This window comes from Panthera tigris, chromosome D1, assembly GCF_018350195.1.
Source record: "Panthera tigris isolate Pti1 chromosome D1, P.tigris_Pti1_mat1.1, whole genome shotgun sequence".
Taxonomy (NCBI): domain Eukaryota; kingdom Metazoa; phylum Chordata; class Mammalia; order Carnivora; family Felidae; genus Panthera; species Panthera tigris.
The window spans coordinates 28694761-28715077 of NC_056669.1; the positions used below are offsets into that span (position 1 = coordinate 28694761).

Here is a 20317-nt window from a genome sequence, read left to right on the forward strand (position 1 = left end):
TTCCTGGTTCCAGTGCCCATTGCACTGCTACATTGGGTGCTCTTGGCTGCAGCTCCCTGTGACCTCATGCAAGAGGGTCTGAGTGCTTACATAATAGCTGGAATGTGCTTGCATTCATACTTTCAGAGGGGTGAGTGGTGGTGACAGGTGTGTGCACATGACTGCTCTCTTGACCCTATGTCTAGGAGAACATTGTATGTCCTCTGATGCCAGGATCTGTTTAGGTGCCATCTCACAGCCTCCACTGTGTGTATGATGAAGTCAGAGCCTGTGGATCTGTGGCCTGTTTAATCTTACCATGAAATTTCACAGGGAAATTTGCCACTGTGGGGACCTTTTCAGAGTTTTGCTTGTCTTTCCTTCATCCTCACTTGTAAGGAAGTTGCTCAGATGGTGTGAATTTTTTTAAAGCTTGGGTGCCTTGAAAAAATAAAATGAAAAGTCTAGAAGTACATTCAGAAACACCATATCTGGTTTCTCTGTACATTCCCCCCCCCCCCCACACTTTATATTTTTCTTAGCTGATCTGTTTTAGTTAGCGCCAATATAGTGCTCCCCTCCCACACATCCCTTTAGGGTGAAATGCCTGCTCAGTGTGCTTCGGAAAGGCAGTATATTTTAGGCAGTTTGATAAAAGACTCTAATAGACCCAGATTAATGCATTCATTCCTAGCCAATGGAAGGATTCATTACAGTGCTTAGGCTCAGGCTCCTTTCTGACGAATTTGCCCTGGGTAATGAGCCATTCAGCAGCTGCTACTCTGCACTGCTGGTAACCTGCAGAAGGGGGCAGTGAGATGGAACAGGCATAGGTAAAGTACAAAAGTGGAGGAAGTTTCTTGTACCTCCAGGTGGTCAGGGCAAGAGAGAGCAAGAGGATGCTTGTTGACACAGCATCTGCATCTGGAGCTGGAACTGAGAAGTATCTAGTGGGGGATGTGCTGAGAACGTGACAATGAATTTAGCACCACTGTGCCTTTAAAGGCTGAGAAGTGAGGTTCACGGCAGACAACACATAACTCTGCTTTGAAAATGAACCCTGGGCAATTAGAAGGAGAGTGATATGTGGGAGAAGCTTTCAAACAATTGTAACTATCACAGAGTCGGAAAGTTAGGAGACATTCCAAGAGTTGGCTAGCCCAGTGATTTGGGGTGGGGGGGCGGGTGTGATGGTGACTTAACCCTCCAGGGGACATTTGGCAGTGTCTCAAGACATTCTTGGTTGTTGAAACTTCTGGGGTCATGGGAGTGAGATGTTACTGGCATCTAGTGGGTAGACCAGGCATGTTGCTAAACATCCTACAATGCATAGGCAAGCACCACACAACAAAGAAACATCCATCCCCAAATGTCAATAGTCCCAAGGCCAAGAAACTCTGGCTAGCCTGACACCCTCCTGTTATGGTTGAGAAGGCTAAAGTATGGCAAACAGTGATGGCTCAGGGTGACATAGATGGAGAACTGAAGACTGAGAAGGGCAGAAGTCTGTGTCTTTTCTCTCTCAATGACATGGCCTCAGCCCTGGGAGGACTGCTTTTAAATTCTGCACTAAGTACTTTTGGAAATAAAGTTGTTCCTTCTCCTCCCGGACTCCAGAGCACCCTTCCTAGCCCACATCTCCAGTAAAGAAAATTCCATTGCCTACTTTTATGAACTCGTGCTGGTCCCTAGCCACTTTGGTCTAGGCAGATCTCTTTTGGGGGTTAGCTTATTATCTTTGTTATGCATTTTAGAAATGGATGGTGCTGCTGATAAAAATAGGAATTGCCAGAGGAGCTAGCACCAGACATTATGAGATGCTGTATGTGCAGTGTTGTTGCAAACAGTTCCCCATGAGGGTGAAAAGGAGACCCTTTCCCATACACATAACTGTATCTCACAATTATTAAATATTGATTCATCTCAGCAGGGGCCTGTGCCTGATTTCAAATGAAGGCAAGTACATTAACTTGTGTTAATCTCATCTAGACCCATAGCATTGCACCCTTGTCAGTATCCGCTGACCCATGTTCTCTGATTGACACTGTAAATGGAAGCCAATTCCTATGCCAACCATTCTGATTCTAGAAATAAGCATATATGAGTTTATATCTGGAGTTATAGAATGTGTGGGGTGTGAGCACTAGAGCTTATTATAAGAGAAAAGAAGCCTACATGATGATGAATAGCAATTACAGGGAATTAGATTAGTATCAGTGTCTGGAGTAATGGTAAACATTTTCTGGTGCCGACGTTTGATGGCATTGGGGAGGTGGGGGGACTGGGGGATGATAGAAAGGAAGGGAGGCCACGAGATAAGAACAAATATGCAAGTCCATAGTGTGTGCTTAATGGAACTGAGATTTATTTTTCTGTGTGTCTTTTTAAGCCTCCAGATAGATCACAAAAAATACAGGCAGCCAGAAAAGAAATAGCCCAAATGTAATTTAAAGGACAGCTTTTTAACCAATACTTCAGCTTGGAGACACCTGTCCTATGTTCCTTGAAGATGCCCAGCTCAGGGGAGGAGTATTAAAGTTACTGATTTATCTTCAGTAGCACAGACCTATTTTTAATTTATTGCCTGGTGACAGATTTTTTGTTTAGCTTTTCTGTGTTACTCAACACAACCTCAGTAAAAGAAGAGCAGACCGTAGGCCATTGTTTCCTTTGATGTCCTCATGCCCTGGAAGAAGATATGGAACTTGGACTTCTCAAAAGCTTGTTGACATTTTCTCTGGTTTCCTGACAAGCAACAATTTTTGTAGTAGGAAATACGACTGCCCTGCCCGCTGATTCTTGATAAATATATTGTGTGTGTGTGTGTGTGTGTGTGTGTGCGCGCACGTGCTTGTGCTCCTATAGACCACCAGTGTGGCAGTAACAGTTTAATCATTCCCATTAGGCCACCAAACCTATTACCAAAAATATCTATTTTAATACTGTGGAGCCACAGGAAAGAGAATATGTATGATGCCATTCAAAAACAGATATGAACACTCAGTTGTTGTGCCTCTAAGTAAAGAATACCCTTCCATGTTGGGGGATACAAAAGGTGAAGCATGGAAAATAAATAAAATAGTATAAATGTTTCCTTACAAGTCTCGTATTCTAGTGAGGGTGCTAAGTGCTTATGCCAAAATTTACTAAGACGGTACATGATATTCTGCATGAGAGGGGTTTGAATAAAGGGGCACAAGAAGACAAGGAAAGGAACAACTAATTCTGACCAGGGGAGTTCATGTATCCATAAAAAAATAATTCCTACTGTGTGCTGTGCACTATTCTAGGTGACAGGGAGAGAGTGGTGAGATATGGATGTGGTTCTGTTCTCATGGGCTTTGCATCCTAATGAGAAGACATAAACAGCAAATAGCAAACAAATGAGGATTTCAGGAAATAGATGCATATCCCAGAATAACTAAAGCAGAATAATAGGGTGGGATAGGAAGCTATCTTAGATGGCATGGTCAGGAAGGATGCATAGTAGGTGACAACTGAAATAAGAACCAAATGACAACCAACCAACCAACAAACCAACCATATGGAGATCTGGAGAAAGAGCATTTCTGGAGAAGGAACAGAAACTGAAAGACTGGAAAGTGTGAGGGAAAAGCCAGCTTGGCACCTTCAGGGAACAGAAGACAGGTCTGGGGACTGGAGCTGAGTTAATTCTGGGCAGAACAGTGGATGGTAAAGTCAGAGCTCCTCAGGGGGCAGCTGTGTTAGAGACACAGGTATGAACTTCAGATTTCACTGCAGTCGGGGCAAAGTGAGGTTTTTAAGGAGGGGATGTAATCTGAATTATGTTGTTGTTTTTAATTATCCCATCTTTGATGCAGGGAATGGAATTCCCATGTCAGTGGTATAAGCACAACCCCCCAAAAGATGATGGGCCTGCAAAGTAAGAGACAAGAAAATGAGATCAAGGCATGGTGAGGGTTATTTCTGAGATAAATCCAACAAGACTTAACAATGGTTGTGTAAATTGAGATAAAGACAGAAATAAGAGATGATTCCTGTGTCTTTGTCTTGGACAAGTAAATAGATGATGGTGTCATTAACCAGGATGGAGCAGGTAGGAGGGGGTGGAATCCAGAACTCTGTTTGAGACATCGTTCTACTGAACAATGAAATAAACATGACAAATAGGCCAAATTGTTATCCTTTGTTGAGCACACACTGTAGGCACAGTATTGTTCTAAGCGCTTTATGCATATGAACTCATTGAATCCCCAGGATAGCCCTATGAGAAGGATAATTATTAGATCCTTTTTTTTTTTTTTTACAGAGGGAGAAGTGAAGCTTCTTGATGCGCACAGATAAATTAATGTTGTCCTGAGTGCACATGTCTTGCACTGTAATGGAGAAGGGCAGATGCTGGCATGAAGACCATGCAGTTGTATTTCCCATAGTAAGCAGTCAGGTGTTTTCCAACCCTGGGTATCTGGGTATCAGAGAGGAGAAATCCCTGCCTGAGTGATGCGGGGGAGCAGATGGCCTCGTGTCAAGATTCATTGACATCCTGATGGGCCCACTTCCACCTGCTGTGAGCTGATGAGGGAGAAAGAGAGTTATTGTCAAATTCCCAACTTGCCCTTTTCAATATAAAGTTCACTTGATATATATATATATATATATATATATATATATATATATATATAACTTCGGTTGCTAACGCATTTTGTTCTCTGGAGTGCGAGAGACCCAGCTTCCTGCATAGCCTTTAATTAGTTTCTGGATGATGACATCTCCACCAAGAAGCAACTGGTTGCATCCCTCCAATCTCCAGGGGAGATAAAAGAATCTAATAAAGACATTTGGTATTTCTAGGTGATGTGTTTGACAAGCTTTGTATTAACAAGAGGTCATGTTGGAACTTTTTTCTTTCCCCAACTGCTTCCCTCACTTGCTCCAGCACTGTGACATTTCACAGGGGGATTAAGAGAGCCATCACAATCACTGAGAACTTGTAGCTTAAAACAGACCAGCCTGCATCTCCACCCCTTATGCTGGAGGGGAAGAGGCTTCACCTTGATCTGCTCACAGACCTTAACCTTTATGAGGGATTTAGTGGCAATAAGGCCTCAGAACAAGAAATCAGTTTAAAACCAACTGACAAGTTACTTTGGACAGCACTGGGGCCACTTCCTGGGCTTCAGGATTCAAGGCCAGATAATGAGATGTTTCTTCCACTTGCCTAAATTATTCCCAAAGATGATGGTCACAGGGAACGTGGGTATAACTCAAATTTTCATTTTGACATACATGATAGCAGTACTCAGGTGGAGAGAGACAGAAACTCCCCTCAGGGCTGTCTCCCTTCCTCTGAATTCAACCTTGCAGGCATGTTCGGGAAAAGAGCAACAGCTGTGAAAGAATCCATTCCATATGACAGTCAAGGGTGGAGTGGGGAGGACTTCGCCACTACCTCCCAACTGCAGTCGGCATAGTCCCTTGCTGCACATGGTTTTATAGCCTGTGTGTGAGTGCATAACTACCAGTGCTTTTAGGCAATTAGGAGTTAAAGTGCCAATGTCACCACCAAGGCAGCTGAGAAGGTAAGTGAGCTTGTCACTGTTGGCAGCCAGCAGATTGGCAGCCCAGAGACACAGCCTTCTGCAGGACTGAACTCAGAGTCTCCAGGAGGTGAGGGCTCCCTCCCTGCCCCCTGTCTCCCTTGTCTCTATTTGGCCTGGATGGAACAGCCCAGAAGTGGGCAATGGCTGGCACCTGAACACCTGAGCAACTCTTAAAGGCAAGAGGAGAGTATGAGTTAAGAGAATCATTGCTAGAAGTCCACGAGATTATGGTGACCTACACAGACACTCTTACTTGTTATCTTGTACCATCACAAGATGGAGAAGTATGAATCTGTCCTGGGGTTAGGAGATGGCACTGAGTGTGGTAGAAGGACCATTCCTCTCTCCACAAGGCAAGTTGCTGTGTAGAAGCAAGAACATCCAAGGGGCAGAGTTAGCTAACCTCCTCCTAAATTGGGAGGAAAAGGACCCCTATTGAAAACATCATGGCACCACAGGAACGGCAGGCCCCTAAAACTCAAATGTATCTAAAGGGTTTCTCCAGCTAAGGCCCAGGGTGGCAGGCATTGTCCTGAGTCATATGGGGTCTGTGTCTCCTTTCTCTGGAGATCTTTCAGAGCTTAGGCAAAAAGTCTTTCTGGAACAGGGGGGCAACCGATAATGACTGGGGGAGGAGCAAAGTGGCAGACACAGTTCTAGAGCTTTCCTTAACTGGCCGCTTGAAGTTCATGGGCAGCAGCTGCATTCTTGCTTTAGGAAGAGAGAGACATAGCCATATGCCAGAGGGCAAGGGAACAAAGGAAACTGCTTGAAGAGGCTTAGTGGCAGGCTCTGGCTTCTGGGGAAAACAAGACTAGACACTTGCTGGTAAGCAGAAATTAGAAGCAGGGGGCATCAGAACTTTCCTACCACTGCCATCTTGGAGATGCATGTGAAGAAAACATGGATTTCAGAAGATGTCATAGGTGTGCTATAAAGAAATCCCGGTCAGCAATTCCGGGTTGGATTGTTAGAGTAGACAATTATGCTGTTTACCACTAATTGATTGAACTCTGCATTATCTCAATCACAATAGCATTCATTTGTGGAATGATTAGCAGTTCACTAAGTGATTTCAATTGTACCTACATATTTCATTTGATACCCAAAGCCCTATAGAAAAAGCTTGAATCTGGGATCTGCCACTTTCTAGCCTAGTGACTTTGAGCACATTGTTAGCTATTTAAAGCCTCAGTGTTTTGCATTAAATGGGAAAATGCATGGCAAGTGCCTAGTATTTATTAGGTGTTCAACAAATATTAGTTCTCCTCCATCAGGATAATAATAAAAAGTAATACTGCCTTGGATTTCTCTCTCTCTCTTTTTCTTTTTTTTTATTCTCATAAAACTATGTAAGTGAATCAGGCTATTAGTTGATTCCCTTTTGGGTAGCATTATTTTAGTTTTTGAGGACCTCTAGTTTGTGTAAAGTTTAGATGATATTTTTAGAAACACATTTTTAGCGAATTTTAGTTGTCTGACTTCCTGTATGATGACCTTGGGTTACTTGTTTAACTTCTCTGAATTTCATTGTCTTTATTGTGCAGTGGGGATAATGCCTAGGAATTGCTGTGAGAATTTAAAAGGAAGCAGAGAATGTCAAGCTCTGGTAAAGTACTTAGCATAGAAGGTGTTCAGTGGCCCTTCCCTTCCCTTCCCATTCCGTCTCTCCTCCCTTCATGACCTGGTCTCTAAAAATCAGGTCCTATTTGGTGAGTGGAGCATGAAGTCAGTCATGCACATTGAACCAAAAGCAAATGCCATTGTGCTGGAAGCTGGAAAACAACCAGTCCTGTCTGGATGGCAGGTCCACATCATGCTTAGTAGTAATACCCTTTTGTTCCCACATTAAACAACTGATGAAAAGATACTTCTTAGCAATTTCTTGGATGATGCCAAATATAATGGAGCACTTATGGTTCCAGGTAAGTTGCTGTGAAATTCAATTCACACTAATATGCCCAGAAGCAGGAAAGCATAGAGTGAAGAATGCATGGTGTTTATTTTATTCTCCTACGTCTCTATCAGGAACGACTAAATTGGGTCAGAGAGCAGAACTCATAAAAACTTCCTTCCACATTTCAGCTGATCCTGAAAGGAACAAATTCCAAACTTCAGAACCAGTGGTTTATGACTAATCCTGAATAAATCACTAGCTTTTCTCCCAGGACTTCATGATTTTCCAGAAAACATGAAGGGTTTTAATATGGAGAAGGAGAAAGAATGAGATATAAGAAATGACAAAAGGGTTCTGGTAAAAGATGAAACAATCTGCCTGAGCTTTGCCATTAAGAGCGATTTCAACCTCTAATTTAGGATTCTGAATGTCTGTAATCTGACCTTTCCCTTCTGGAAAGTGGAGGCAAGCTCACTGCTGGCAAGGGAATGGAGTCCTGTTGCACATCCCCATCCTGAGCTGCAGCCAGCATCCTGACTTAAAGATGCCTCAGAACCACTAGCACAGGTATCTACCTGGTGCTTAGCAGCCACTTTGGCAAGGGGTGGGGGTCCCATCTCCACCACAAAGCCAAAGCCCCTCCCCCACAGCCCTTAATGTCTGTATTTGTCTTCATATTGGCCTCTAGGGGTACACATTTTTAGTAACACTAATAAATCACTTTTGAATAGTATTTTATGTTTAAAATGTGATTTCTCACAGTCTTGTCTGATCCATAGGCAATCTATTCTAAAGAAGCAAGATAGTATTCATATAATTAAGGAAATCAGTGAGTTAAATGATTTACATGAGTTTATGCAGCTAGTGATTGTTGGGTCGGGTCTTAATACCTGATCTTCTGATGCAAAGCTTAGGGTTCTTTTTATTGAGGGATAAGAAATCCCACAGAACCCATAATATTGGAATATGCATTCAATTATAATTTTTTTATTGGAAAGAAGGAATAAGGAAGGAAAGAGAAAGAAAGAAAGAAAGAAAGAAAGAAAGAAAGAAAGAAAGAAAGAAAGAGAAAAAGAAAGAAAGCAGGAAGGGAGGGGAAAAGGACAGGAGATGGAAAGACTGACTGACTAGTCTCTTCAGTCAAAATAAGCCAAATAAGTTCTCAGTGGACACAGCAGTGGGTTTAATTGATTATTTCTCTGCCATGGTGTAGAGACAGCCAGGAACACCTGGTTGGATGAAACAGTCGGGTTGGGGGAACTACAGTGCTGCCTCCCAGGAAGGCTGTCCAGGAAGGCTACAGCTACCTGCCTCAGCTCATATTAGTAGAAGCTAAACATGAGGGTGCTGATGAGGAGGTTCTGGTGATGGAGGAGGGAGGACAACATGATATTTATGCAAGAGTGGGAAGTCTCAAGAAATATACTCCTGAAACCTCCCCTCCACTCTTCTGACAGAGAATAGCACCATATACAAATGAGCAGAGAGGGCTCCCTTTCCCGAATGTACCATAAGCATGAAGATATTCACATAGAGAGGTGAAAAGGGATGATGAGTGAAAGGGACGGATGAGTTTAGCAAAGGTCACAGTTTTTGGTAATGTTAATTCCAATAGACTTAATATATTTGGGTCATATAGAATCTACATTCAGGTCCCACTGTCAATGCTTTACCTGGATAACTTTGAGCAAATTACAAAAATCTCACTAAGACTTAATTTCTTCATATGTAAGTAGGAATAGTAGTATTCCTCAGAGGATTCTGTCAAGATTAAATGAAATAATGGAGCCAAGCTCCCTGTAAAATATGTAATGAACAACAGAGATTCAAAATGTGTCAATGCATGCATGTGTCTATGTGTGTACTCAGTATGTTTATGGTTTTTAAAGTATGCATCCATGATTCCACATGCAGTTTGTATTTTCTAACTCATATAATCCCTCATTTTCAAAAACACTCTTCAACTCTGCAATCTTCAGTTGTATGCCCTTGAACAAGTTCCTTGATCCCTCTGAATATAATTATTCTCATCTGTAAAATGTAGGAAAGGAAATAATTAGGGAGACAACACACCCCCACTTGCCTGGAACTTTTCTGATTTTGGCAGTGTAAGTCCTATGTTCCAGGAGACTCTACAGTTCCAGATAAATGAGGACATTAGGGCACTTTAGAAGTAATATCTACTTGTGGGGTTAATGCAGGGATAAAATAAAGTAATATATGTAAAATATCTATTATACAACAGGTATTTAATAAATAGCTACTATAAGTATTATTATAGATACTGAGAGTCTTTAGGGGTCATTTCAAGATCTTGAGGAAGTTCATTTCATTCAATTTATTTGCATTTCCAAACAGTCGAATAAAAACACCCTAACGCAGGGCTCCTGGGTGGCTCAGTCGGTTGAGCATCCGACTTTGGCTCAGGTCATGATCTCGCAGTTTGTGAGTTTGAGCCCCACGTCGGGCTCTGTGCTGACACCTCGGAGTGGAACCTGCTTCGGATTCTGTGTCTCCCTCTCTCTGCCCCTTCCCCACTCATGCTCTGTCTCTCAAAGATGAATAAACATTAAAAAAATTTAAAAACACCCTAACTCATTCATTCAAAAAATATTTATTGAAAGCTGTGCCAGATATTATGGTATGTGCTGAGCATCTCAATGAACAAAACAGGCAACAGAGCTTACATTTTACAGTAAAACCTTGGATTGCAAGTAATTTGTTCTGTGAGTATTCTGAAAGATGAGCAAGCATTTCTAATAAATTTAACTTGATAAACGAGCAGTGTCTGCAATACGAGTAGTACGTGATGCCGAGTGTCACATGGTCACAGCTGAGCCAATTGTTCTTGAAATTCACTTTGATACACAAGTGCTTTGGATTAAAAGCATGTTTCCAGAATGAATTATGCTCACAAACCAAGGTTTTACTGTATTGGGAAGAGGCAGGTAATTATGTAACCATCTAGTATGGCATGTTCCACTTTAGAAAGGGTGATCAAGGAAGGCTTCGTAGAGGAGCTAAGATTTAAAGAATAAGACAAAACCATCCAGGTCAAGAGCAGGGAAAAAGATAAGCAGAATGCATCCGAGTCAAGGAATGAATGACCTGTGAGTGTTTCAGGAGGAAAGGTAGCCAGTGGAGTGAGAAAAAGAGAATGATTTGGGATGGATAGAGAGAGGCAGGCTCTGGTTCATGAAGGGCTTTTGACCTCAAAGAAGGAGTTTTCATGCTCCATGACCAACTCATCTCTTTGTTTAGTCCGAATGAGAAAAAGAAGTTCAATTAACAGTTATATTTTGCATGAGACTTTGCCCTGGTCTACAGTGACCAGTAACAAAAGACGTATTAGTCCACAAACCAACACCTGCTTGATTGCATCTTCAGCTTTTTGATCTAGATGGCACATTCATGCACCAGGCTATTAACATACACCTGAGAGTCTCTGTGTGGGATCTGGAAACCAGGAAAGTTAAGGGTGTTCCAGATTGGTCCTTTTCGTTATGTAAGGACAGAGGTCTCAAGGCCTTAGTAGTGAAGCAGCCCTTGCTGTGAAAACTACCATTAGCTGCCATAGGCATCTCAGATCTTCACTACAGAGAAGAGGCAGGAGAAGTGCCACTGGCAGTAAAGGGAGCCATCTGGGATGCATAGATCTGCATGTGCCATGGGGAGCAACCTGGTCCAAGCAACTTATGTGCATTCCCAGCCCCACAGGACTGTGCAATGCTTAATAAAGCATCTTAATTTGGATTTAATAGGATATCTACTGTGTGCTAAAAACAGCAAATTGCTATTTATTAATGGCATAATTATTAAAACTTAACACCTGGGCAGTGGAAGCTAAACCAAGAATGAGGAAGTTCCCTAGAATACTGTTTCAATAATTATCTTATTTAATTATTTACACTTCTGAATTAGAATTCAATAAGAGCCAGATTAAACCTTAACATAATGTTTTAAATGTGGAACTGTATTCAGAGTGTGGATCACTGGGCTTCTGCCTCCCTTCCCAAACATAACCTCTTCACTTCTTGGTCTTCCTGTTCCCATATTGGTGTTTTTTTCTAGGTTCAGAACTTAAAGTCAGCAGAGATGTTACATACATGTATGTGGAAACTAGCTGATGGCCTTTTTAAGGAAGCATGAACTCTTAGCACATCTCATTTACTTTTGAAGCTTCAATTATTACTCCTCTGCTGTTGACTTTCAAATCCTATTCTGGGACCTTGCCCCAGACCTTTAATGGCATCACTGTAATTGCCGAAAGGTTAAATCTGCCTTCATGTCTATCAGAATGTCTAAAACAGAATCTAACTCATCAAAATAATGTCCTCCCCAAAAGATCTCCATATAACTTCCAGGAATGTGCTACTTAGCCATCTAACTGCTGTTGAACAAAATGGCATTCACACTTGACTCATTATTTCTAATTCCTCCCTCCTGGCAATCAAGTACCCGTGCATTTTCCTGGGCATTGATCTTAAAACCATCCTTTTCTTTCCATCCTTATAGAGCCAACAGTTTAATCCATGCCTTGAATATCACTCTAATATAGATTGATTTATTTGACTTCAATTTCTGTCTTTCATTCTGTCTGACACATTTTTGCAGATTGTTTTGCCTAAAGTACATTGAAAATATTAGGGATTTTTTTCTTTAAAATTTTTCAAATACATGCTGTTGCCTATAGAATAGAGTGAAAATCTAGGATCTAGTCAAGCTGTTCCATAATTTGGCTTTAGCTTTCTTCATTGATCTTATATCCTCTTCTTCCTTTAATCAGTTAAAATCTATCAACCACCCATTCTGTATTGACACTACATAATGTGTTTGCCAAGTGCATATAATATTAAAACTCACTTATTGAGCACTTCAAATTGCTAGGACCTCCTTTAAGTCCACTTTGTAAACTTACTCCTTAAATCCTCAAAAAAACCCAAGAGGTACATGGTATTGTTAGCTTTGCTCCATAGATGAGGAAGTGAACAGAGAGGTGAATTAATTTGGCTAAAGTTACCCAGTTTGAACATATTCAAGTCAGGATCTCAACCACTACTCTCTTTTGTCTTTTGTAGTAAATAAACTGTGTCTTCATACATTTCATGAATTTCTGCTTCCCATTGATCCCCAGGTGTTCCTGTTCCACTTGAAGTGGCTTTACTTTCTCAGCCTTTGTGACTGTTTTTCATTTGTTGGTATCCAAAATAGACTCGCTAGCCAAGGCAAAGTCACTCTAACACTCCTACTTGCAGTGTCCTCCCTTTTCCCAATTTACAGGACTGAATATTTGTACCATTCACTTGATATTCAACCCCACACAATTTTGTGACAAATTTTGCTTTATTTTTCAACTCTCTAGGATGTTCATAGTCACTGTCTCCTCAAACAGATTGTAAGCTAGTGGAGAGCCAACAGAATTTATATATTTCTGCATGTCTTTCATATACCAACAACACAGTTGTGTATATAGGAGTTGTTCACCAAATGTTCGCTGAAAGACTTTTAGCCCAGCCTCTGTCAGCAGCTCTTCTTCCATTAATAATTATGCCTTGCCACAAAAACTCTTAATAATAGTATTCTTCTTATGTCTCCTTTTCCTACAATGCCTTCCCTCTTCTCCTCTTCAGATTCACTTTTACTTATCTTGGGCTTAGTTAAGTGTCACACATCCACAAGTTCTGACATGACATCCATCTCCAGGCTGGCTTAAGTGTCTATCCTTTGTATTCCCTTAATACCATTTCTATTCTTCTGTGTCACAATACATTAAAGGTATATACTTCTGGACCAATTTTTATATCTCTAGACTGTAACTCCTTGAGGACAAGGGCTGTGTCTTGTTTAGTGTTAAATTCTTAGTGCTAAGCATAATGCCAGTGTATGGAAGTGATCAATGAATATTGATGAAAGAAGGAAGGACAGACAAAGTAATCCTAGTATGTTTCTAACAGCCTGCATAATGAGAAGAGGTAAGATGCAGAATGTATCCATGGAAACAATATAAATATATAAATAATCCTATCTTAGTTGGCCAGAACTTTTTTATGAACATGAATTAGCTAAGACCACAGTGCATCCTTATCAATTCAATTTAATTTTAAATACTGACAGTGTGCTAGCAGTTTCCTCCTGGAAAATGATACTTTCAATCCCCTAGTATCTTAGGTACTATGCCAATTTAGTTCTGATAATTGGGATTGCACCTCTTGTCAAACGACCACAGCTCTATGCCATGAAAGGTCTGCCTTTCAAACTTATCTGGGGCCATGTGCCACCTCTGAACTGCTCTCCTGGGCAGAATTGAAAGGACAGCAAGCATTTCTCCAACTTCTACTTCATAAGTTGGATACTTGCCAACTGTTAGTGGAGGGAGACAATTCTAGATGATTCTTCCAAGCATAAGGTGTGATTGTCTCATTTAATATACTTACTGTGCTGACAGCTCTGGCCCAAAACACCTTCTATTCTACTTGGGGGCTGTCCATTGTTCTCTAGTGTATGATTAGCAGATTAGCTATCATGTAAGAAGCCAGGAAAATGAACTCCCAGTAAACCCTTCCAAAGCAAGAGTAATTCATTACCCAGTCTGATTTCCACTTAAAATGTACTTTAAGCACACTTCCAACTACAAACCCTAAATCACCCTGTGTTCACAAAGTCCATCATTTTTTATTTTATTGCATGGCGTTGGCGTGACATAATCCCTTGCAGAGCATCTCGGAGTGCTTTACAGATCAATAAATTACTTACCTGCACAGTTGAAGCCGTGTCTGCAAGGCCAACACAGTCATTATGCAAGCTGTCTGTCCTCCAGGAAGCAAGCAAAGCTTTGTGGGTGCCAACGCTGGGTGGGAGCAAGGGCCAGGTGAATGTATGGGTTGGGGGAGTGGTGGTGCAAGCAGTGACTGTTACAGTTAAAGCAGTGAATAAAATACATCAAGTTTAAATGATTTTAAGACTGAGAGCACTTAGAAACTTGGATCCTTCAGACAGTCAGCAAATCAAGTGTCCAGTCATTAACCCATCAACTATCTTTCTGTCCAAGAAGATTCAATCTAGCTTTTAAAACGGTACAGCCATAAATTGCAATGTCACGTCTTAGAAGTCCTGGATCATAGAGCCAATGGGCACTCCCAGCCCTCACCACATAGACTCTTCTACCAAATAGTTGTATCTGTCCTATCAAATAGTTGTGAGAGTGCAGGTGTATGTGCAAATTCATACACACACACACACACACACACACACACACACACGCTGTCTCTCTGTCTAAAGCTCAATATGGATTTATATCTAAAAATGATTAATTGATGTTTACTTTTTGTATGACACCCCACTCAAGACAGCAGAAAATAAAAAAGTAGACTAAGTCTTTAGATCTTATACTCAGAATGTATAGCATACCGGAAAGATGAGACAAGTGTAACATAAGCAAGTTTATTTTAAATGACTTGGAAGAGGCTATGGGATTGCCAGGAAAGAGAGGTGACATCTTTGTAGAGATATCTGAACAACCTTATAGAAGGCCCTCACCTGGGCCTTGTATAATTCCAATAGGTATACATAGTTGGAGAAGAGAGTCTAAGTGACCAAAATCAGCAGCAAAGGTGTGGGGATTAGGAAATAAAAGTGCAGCACATGCTTATTAATGAGTGTTCCCAGTAAGGTGGAGTGTGGGAAGGGAGTGGAAGACACTATGCAAGAAGAAAGGAAGGAAGGAAGGAAGGAAGGAAGGAAGGAAGGAAGGAGGCTAGAAGATACCTGGATGATCCCGTTTCCATGGAGAAGAAAGCCTAACACAATTAGAAGTGAGTGATTAAAGGTTCAAGCAGAAGAGGAAAGTCCAGCATGGAAATTTGCAATCAATCTGATTTTCAAATGAGGGGGTTCATCATCTGGCCTTGGGACAGGAAATAATTTGACATTTAAGTTTCCTGATATCTTCAGCAAGCCAGATGGCATTGTGTATTGGGTAGATGATGTGTGCTGGAATTGCACACTCTGATGGCTCAGAGGGTGGCTTATTCAAGGGAAGAACCTAATTTGAAGAGCCCTAAGGGAGCTGAATGGAGGGGTCACTTAATTTATGATGAACTAATGTGTTAAAACTAGTGCCTGTGAGACTGAACTGATATGTGTTTGTAATCCAGTTCTGATATTGTTACAAACATGTAGCAGGTTGGAAAGGTGGTTCCCTTGAATATCATTATAATTCCATCCTATAAATATTTGTTGTGCTTTTTCCCTGGTTATAAATATGATTCAGTCATGGCTCAGGCTGTGAAAAAGTTCTTGGTTATTGGATGAGAGATGCTAAGCAAATAACCATAACATAGATAGGTGTCAAGAACTGGAGTCTGGAAGCTCATGAATGTCACCCTTACTTTATAAATCAATTAGAAAATAAGAGAAACAAATGTCATACTTGAGCTAAATGCCACATTCACCAGTGGGAAAGATGGTACTAGAGAATTAGGCTTAGATGTATAGCAACAATGGGCTTCTAATTTAGAACACAAGAATGAGACAGATACATATAGGCAAGTGGAGGCTGTGCTGTAGGGTGTACAAGACCCCATGGGATGCTGCCTCTGTGTCACATGTCTGAGGAAGACGACACTGGAAAACAGCTTCCTAAGGGAAGCCTGGTTCCAAAACAAAAGACTGAAAGAAGTGTGGGATCCTACTTGCAATTTTACCAATTAGAATAAACCTTTCGCCTCCTTGGGGGATTAATTTAGGATAGAGAGAGACAAAGAGACCAAATGTGTTATGCCTAATTGCTGTTCTCTCTGATTCCCCATTAGGTATGAGTAATGTGCTCTGGGAACACAGATAAGAAGAGCTTTAACTTAAGTATCTGAAGGAGGACAGACACGAGTAGGGGTAGGGAAAGCTGCACCAACTGGCATTTGATTTGGACTTTAAAAGATGACTAGAGGGGCACCTGGGTGTCTCAGTCAGTTTCAGTTCGGGTCATGCTATCACAGTGAGTTTGAGCCCTGCATTGGGCTCTGTGCTGACAGCGAGGAGCCTGCTTGGGATTTTCTCTCTCCCTTTCTCTCTGCCCCTCCCCTGCTCTCTCTCTCCCTCAAAATAAATAAACTTTAAAAAAGAATGACCAGAAAATTTCCAGGAAGACAAGAGACAATATAGATCCCAAACTCGTGATGGCCAAGAAGGACATAGAGTGTCGGGGATAACAAGGAGGGTAAGGAAAGGTGAGATCATAGGTAGCATAGATTGATGCTTGATTCTGAACTGCCTAGTATGCTGGCATAAAGAAGATTGTGTATTTTCAGGTAGGCAATACGGAACAACTGGAGGTGTTTAGGCAGAGATGTGGTACAATCAGAACTGCATTATATAAAGAGGACTCTGAACGCGGTGTGGAGAATGACTGGTGAATGTGTGTCGGAGGTGGGTGGGGGTGAGAGTGGAGAAGGAAGCGGGTGGAGGCTAGGAGAACAGTTATTGCAGTATTGCAGTGGAATCCATTCCCACTCAGACTCCCTGACTCTGTGTTTAAATGGGAAGAAATAAAAGCTAAATTCAAGGTAAGATAATTCTTTCATGTTTAAGGTAATTCCTCTAATTTTTAATCATTTACTCCTATAGTCCCAATATTTCAGCCCCTGGGCTGTGCTGCCAACTATCATTATAAGACAACAAAGAAATGTTTCAGCAAGATTTTTATTTCCCTCTTATCTTTTTTGTCTCTACAGTATCTCCCAAAATTGTAGAGATTTCTTCAGATATCTCCATTAATGAAGGGAATAATATCAGCCTCACCTGCATAGCAACGGGTAGACCAGAGCCTACGGTTACCTGGAGACACATCTCCCCAAAAGGTAAGAGAAGAAATGGAAGAATTGTTGGCCATGGCTAGGAGGTCATGGCACTGGTGGCTTTATCCAAATGGCCCTACATTTTTGGTATCCTGATAATAGTATACTCATGGCTCTGAAGGGAATTTTGGTGATCTCTACAAGACAGGAATATGTCCTGTAAGATTTCAGAAATCAAATCTGAGCGTTTCTCGAATGCTGGGGAGATTAATTCCAATTCTTTCTGGGTGCAATAGTGTTAACCTGTTCTGGGTGAACTTTATTGGTCTTGTTTGATGATGGAACAATCATCATTGGTGGCATTGTCCAGATGGTTGTTCTAAGATACTAAAAACACAACACATAAGGATTTAAAAAAACTTTGAATGGGCATAGTCCTAAAAGGAAAATGTCCAGGTCTGACTCCTCAGCATTGACAAATATCTGGTCCCTAGTCCATGAGCTGTTTTGTGGTGGTGTTGTTGTTGTTACTCAGATTAATCTTAGATAACAAATATAGCTCAAGATGTGACTAAATTGCAAAATTTACCTTGTCTAAATGTCTAGATGTTTTGTAGACCAGACTAAGTGTTGTTTTGTGCTTTCATGGATTAAACATTAAACCTTTAGATTTTAAGGGGAGATGCCATTTATCATTAAGGTAGCTTTTATGCAAGATGCATTAAATTATTTCATTTGTTTTTAAATATGTACTGAGTGCTTATAATAGCCCAGGCACTCTGCTGAGCACTGGGGATATAGCAATAAAGCAAAACATATCAGTTTTTGTTCTCATGAGCTTCCATTCTCAGGAGACAAGTGACAAAAAAAATGAATCTACAATGTAACAAGTGGTGATAAGAATAAGAAAATAGAGCAGTATACATTGACAGAAGAACCAGAGGTTCGGTTGGAGAAGGCTTTTGAAAAGGTGACATTTGAACAGATATGTGAATAAAGATGCTTCATTTCAGTGCTTATTGCTGGCTAATGTGAGCTATGTTTAAGTAAATGTGTATGTGTGTGTGTCTATGCATGCATGTATGCATGAAGTTATGTGTATGGCTGAGTACTACAGGTTCAAGGATTCTAAAGGAATCATCATAGTGGATATCTCCTTGGTGTTGCAGGTTGGGACCCCCAAAAGTAGACCCTGACAATGTGATTGGCATGCAAGAAGTTTATTTGAGGCTCTCTTGGGATCAACTTCTATGAAGGGGTAGGGAAGGAAGCAGGGCTGGGCTGAGGGAGAAGCTGAGTTGCCTGAAGACCAGTGGAACATCTCAGCTGACCCTGTGGAGAATTCTGAGGCCAGTGTTACCCTTTAGCAATGCTTTGTTGAGATGGGGGTGACCTTTTATACCAGCAGAACAGCCTTGGAATTTGGGCTATCCCCTGAAGAGTTGTGACCTTGGAATAGGCGTCTCTCTTTACACTAGATAGTCTGCATAAGGGGCTGCACCAGAGAGCTGCCCACCAGCAACACATCTGTCCCTGGGGGCAGACATCCTCTCTTCCTAAAGATGGCAGAACATTTGGACATTTAAATGAAATCAGGGTAGGACTATGAGTAGGCCCTCATATCGAATTCCTCTCACAGAAAGAGACAGACTTGCCCTGCTGGAGATTCTCAGAGAAGTCATGAAATTTTCAGTGTGTTAGGCCTGAATTGCTGGGAGCAATCCCATGCAACCATTTCTGACTCTACCACTGTGAGCAAATGGATCTGAGAGAGTATTCACATGTCTGCAGTTCTCTCGATTTGGAATGGCCTTACAAATGGACTGGCCCAAAACCTGGGAGGAGACTTCTACTGTGCATGAGATCATCAGTGAGAGAACGTAGCTCTAGGGCACCTCTGAGGCAGGGTCCATCGAAATGGACAGGCTTTCCAAGTTCACAATGTACGCCATTCATCACTGCTTAATGCTTGTCCCCAGTGCTATTGGACGCCAGGGCGCTCTGTGCTTTTAAAATCTGTGGAACATTCATCATCCTGGGTAGACTCACTTTACCTTATGTAGAGAGGCACTGGACCCCTCCTTCTTGCAGGTCTCCCTCTGTCTCCTGTCTGGTATCTTCTCTGATTTCCTCTCCCAGCTTTTCAGCTCTTTGTCCTTTTGTAAGTACTCCTCCTGACATTTCTCCTCTGTACATCTCCTTCTGTCTTGCCGTTTCATGCTTTCTCTTTTTATTGTTTACTTTCTCTTTCTTTCTCAGTCTCCTAAACATCTGTGCATTAATTTCAATTCTCCCTCCATTTTTTTCCCCTCTCTCTCTTTTCCTGACAATTACTTCTGTCTCTCTTATGGCATTGGAGCCTCCTCTTTCTTTTATCTTGCTGAAGTTCACACTGGCATACCTTAGAGTCTTTTTACCCCTTTTGTGGCCATTAAGCAGACTCATTGCCTCAGGGGACTTTACCTGAGACTGTGCCAGATGCTTCCATTTTACTGTTTTGGCTGCTATGGAAACAGAAGATGGATCAAGGAGTGAGGAGAACGATAATCTGAATCTACCTGTGGATCAGAGTAATTTAGATGAACAGCCTTTTCCAGATCCCTGGTCCAGATTAGCTATCGCAGATTCAAACTGATGAGACATGCCAAGCAGTAACTAATCACCTCAGAACTCACCAGGGTGCCATTTTCCCAGTGACTGATTATTTGGAGATCAGAGGTGTCAGTGGACTGCTGCCAGATCTGAACCGAAGCTGGAGACCCTTAGCAGTAAGACCTTCATCTTTCCCCCCTAAATATTTCCAAAAGGGTACTTATTTTAAATAAGTTGGGACAGTCTTGGGGTTCCTTGGTGAAAAAAAAAAAGATATGCCACATCTTAGCAAAGCCTCCAAAGGCAAAGAGCTCTTGTCATCTTTTGTTCTACTTTGTGTGGGTAGATCATGTTTCAATCTGGACAGTTCTCACACACATACCCATAAAATCCCTGAATGGATAGCTGATGGAGGCTAAGCACATAGGCAACCCTGATGGCTACACTGCATTTTCTCCCTCGAGACTGATGTGTTT

General features: G+C 41.5%; 1 protein-coding gene across 3 annotated transcripts in view; it reads left to right on the forward strand.

Annotated features, from left to right (window-relative positions):
* NTM (neurotrimin) overlaps window positions 1-20317 on the forward strand; it is a 398407-nt gene that overhangs the window by 275016 nt on the left and 103074 nt on the right. For all 3 annotated transcript variants that reach the window (XM_007082670.3, XM_007082672.3, XM_007082673.3), the window contains exon 3: window positions 17187-17312. In XM_007082670.3, coding sequence (XP_007082732.1) covers window positions 17187-17312 — 126 coding nt within the window. The remainder of the gene's footprint in view (window positions 1-17186; window positions 17313-20317) is intronic.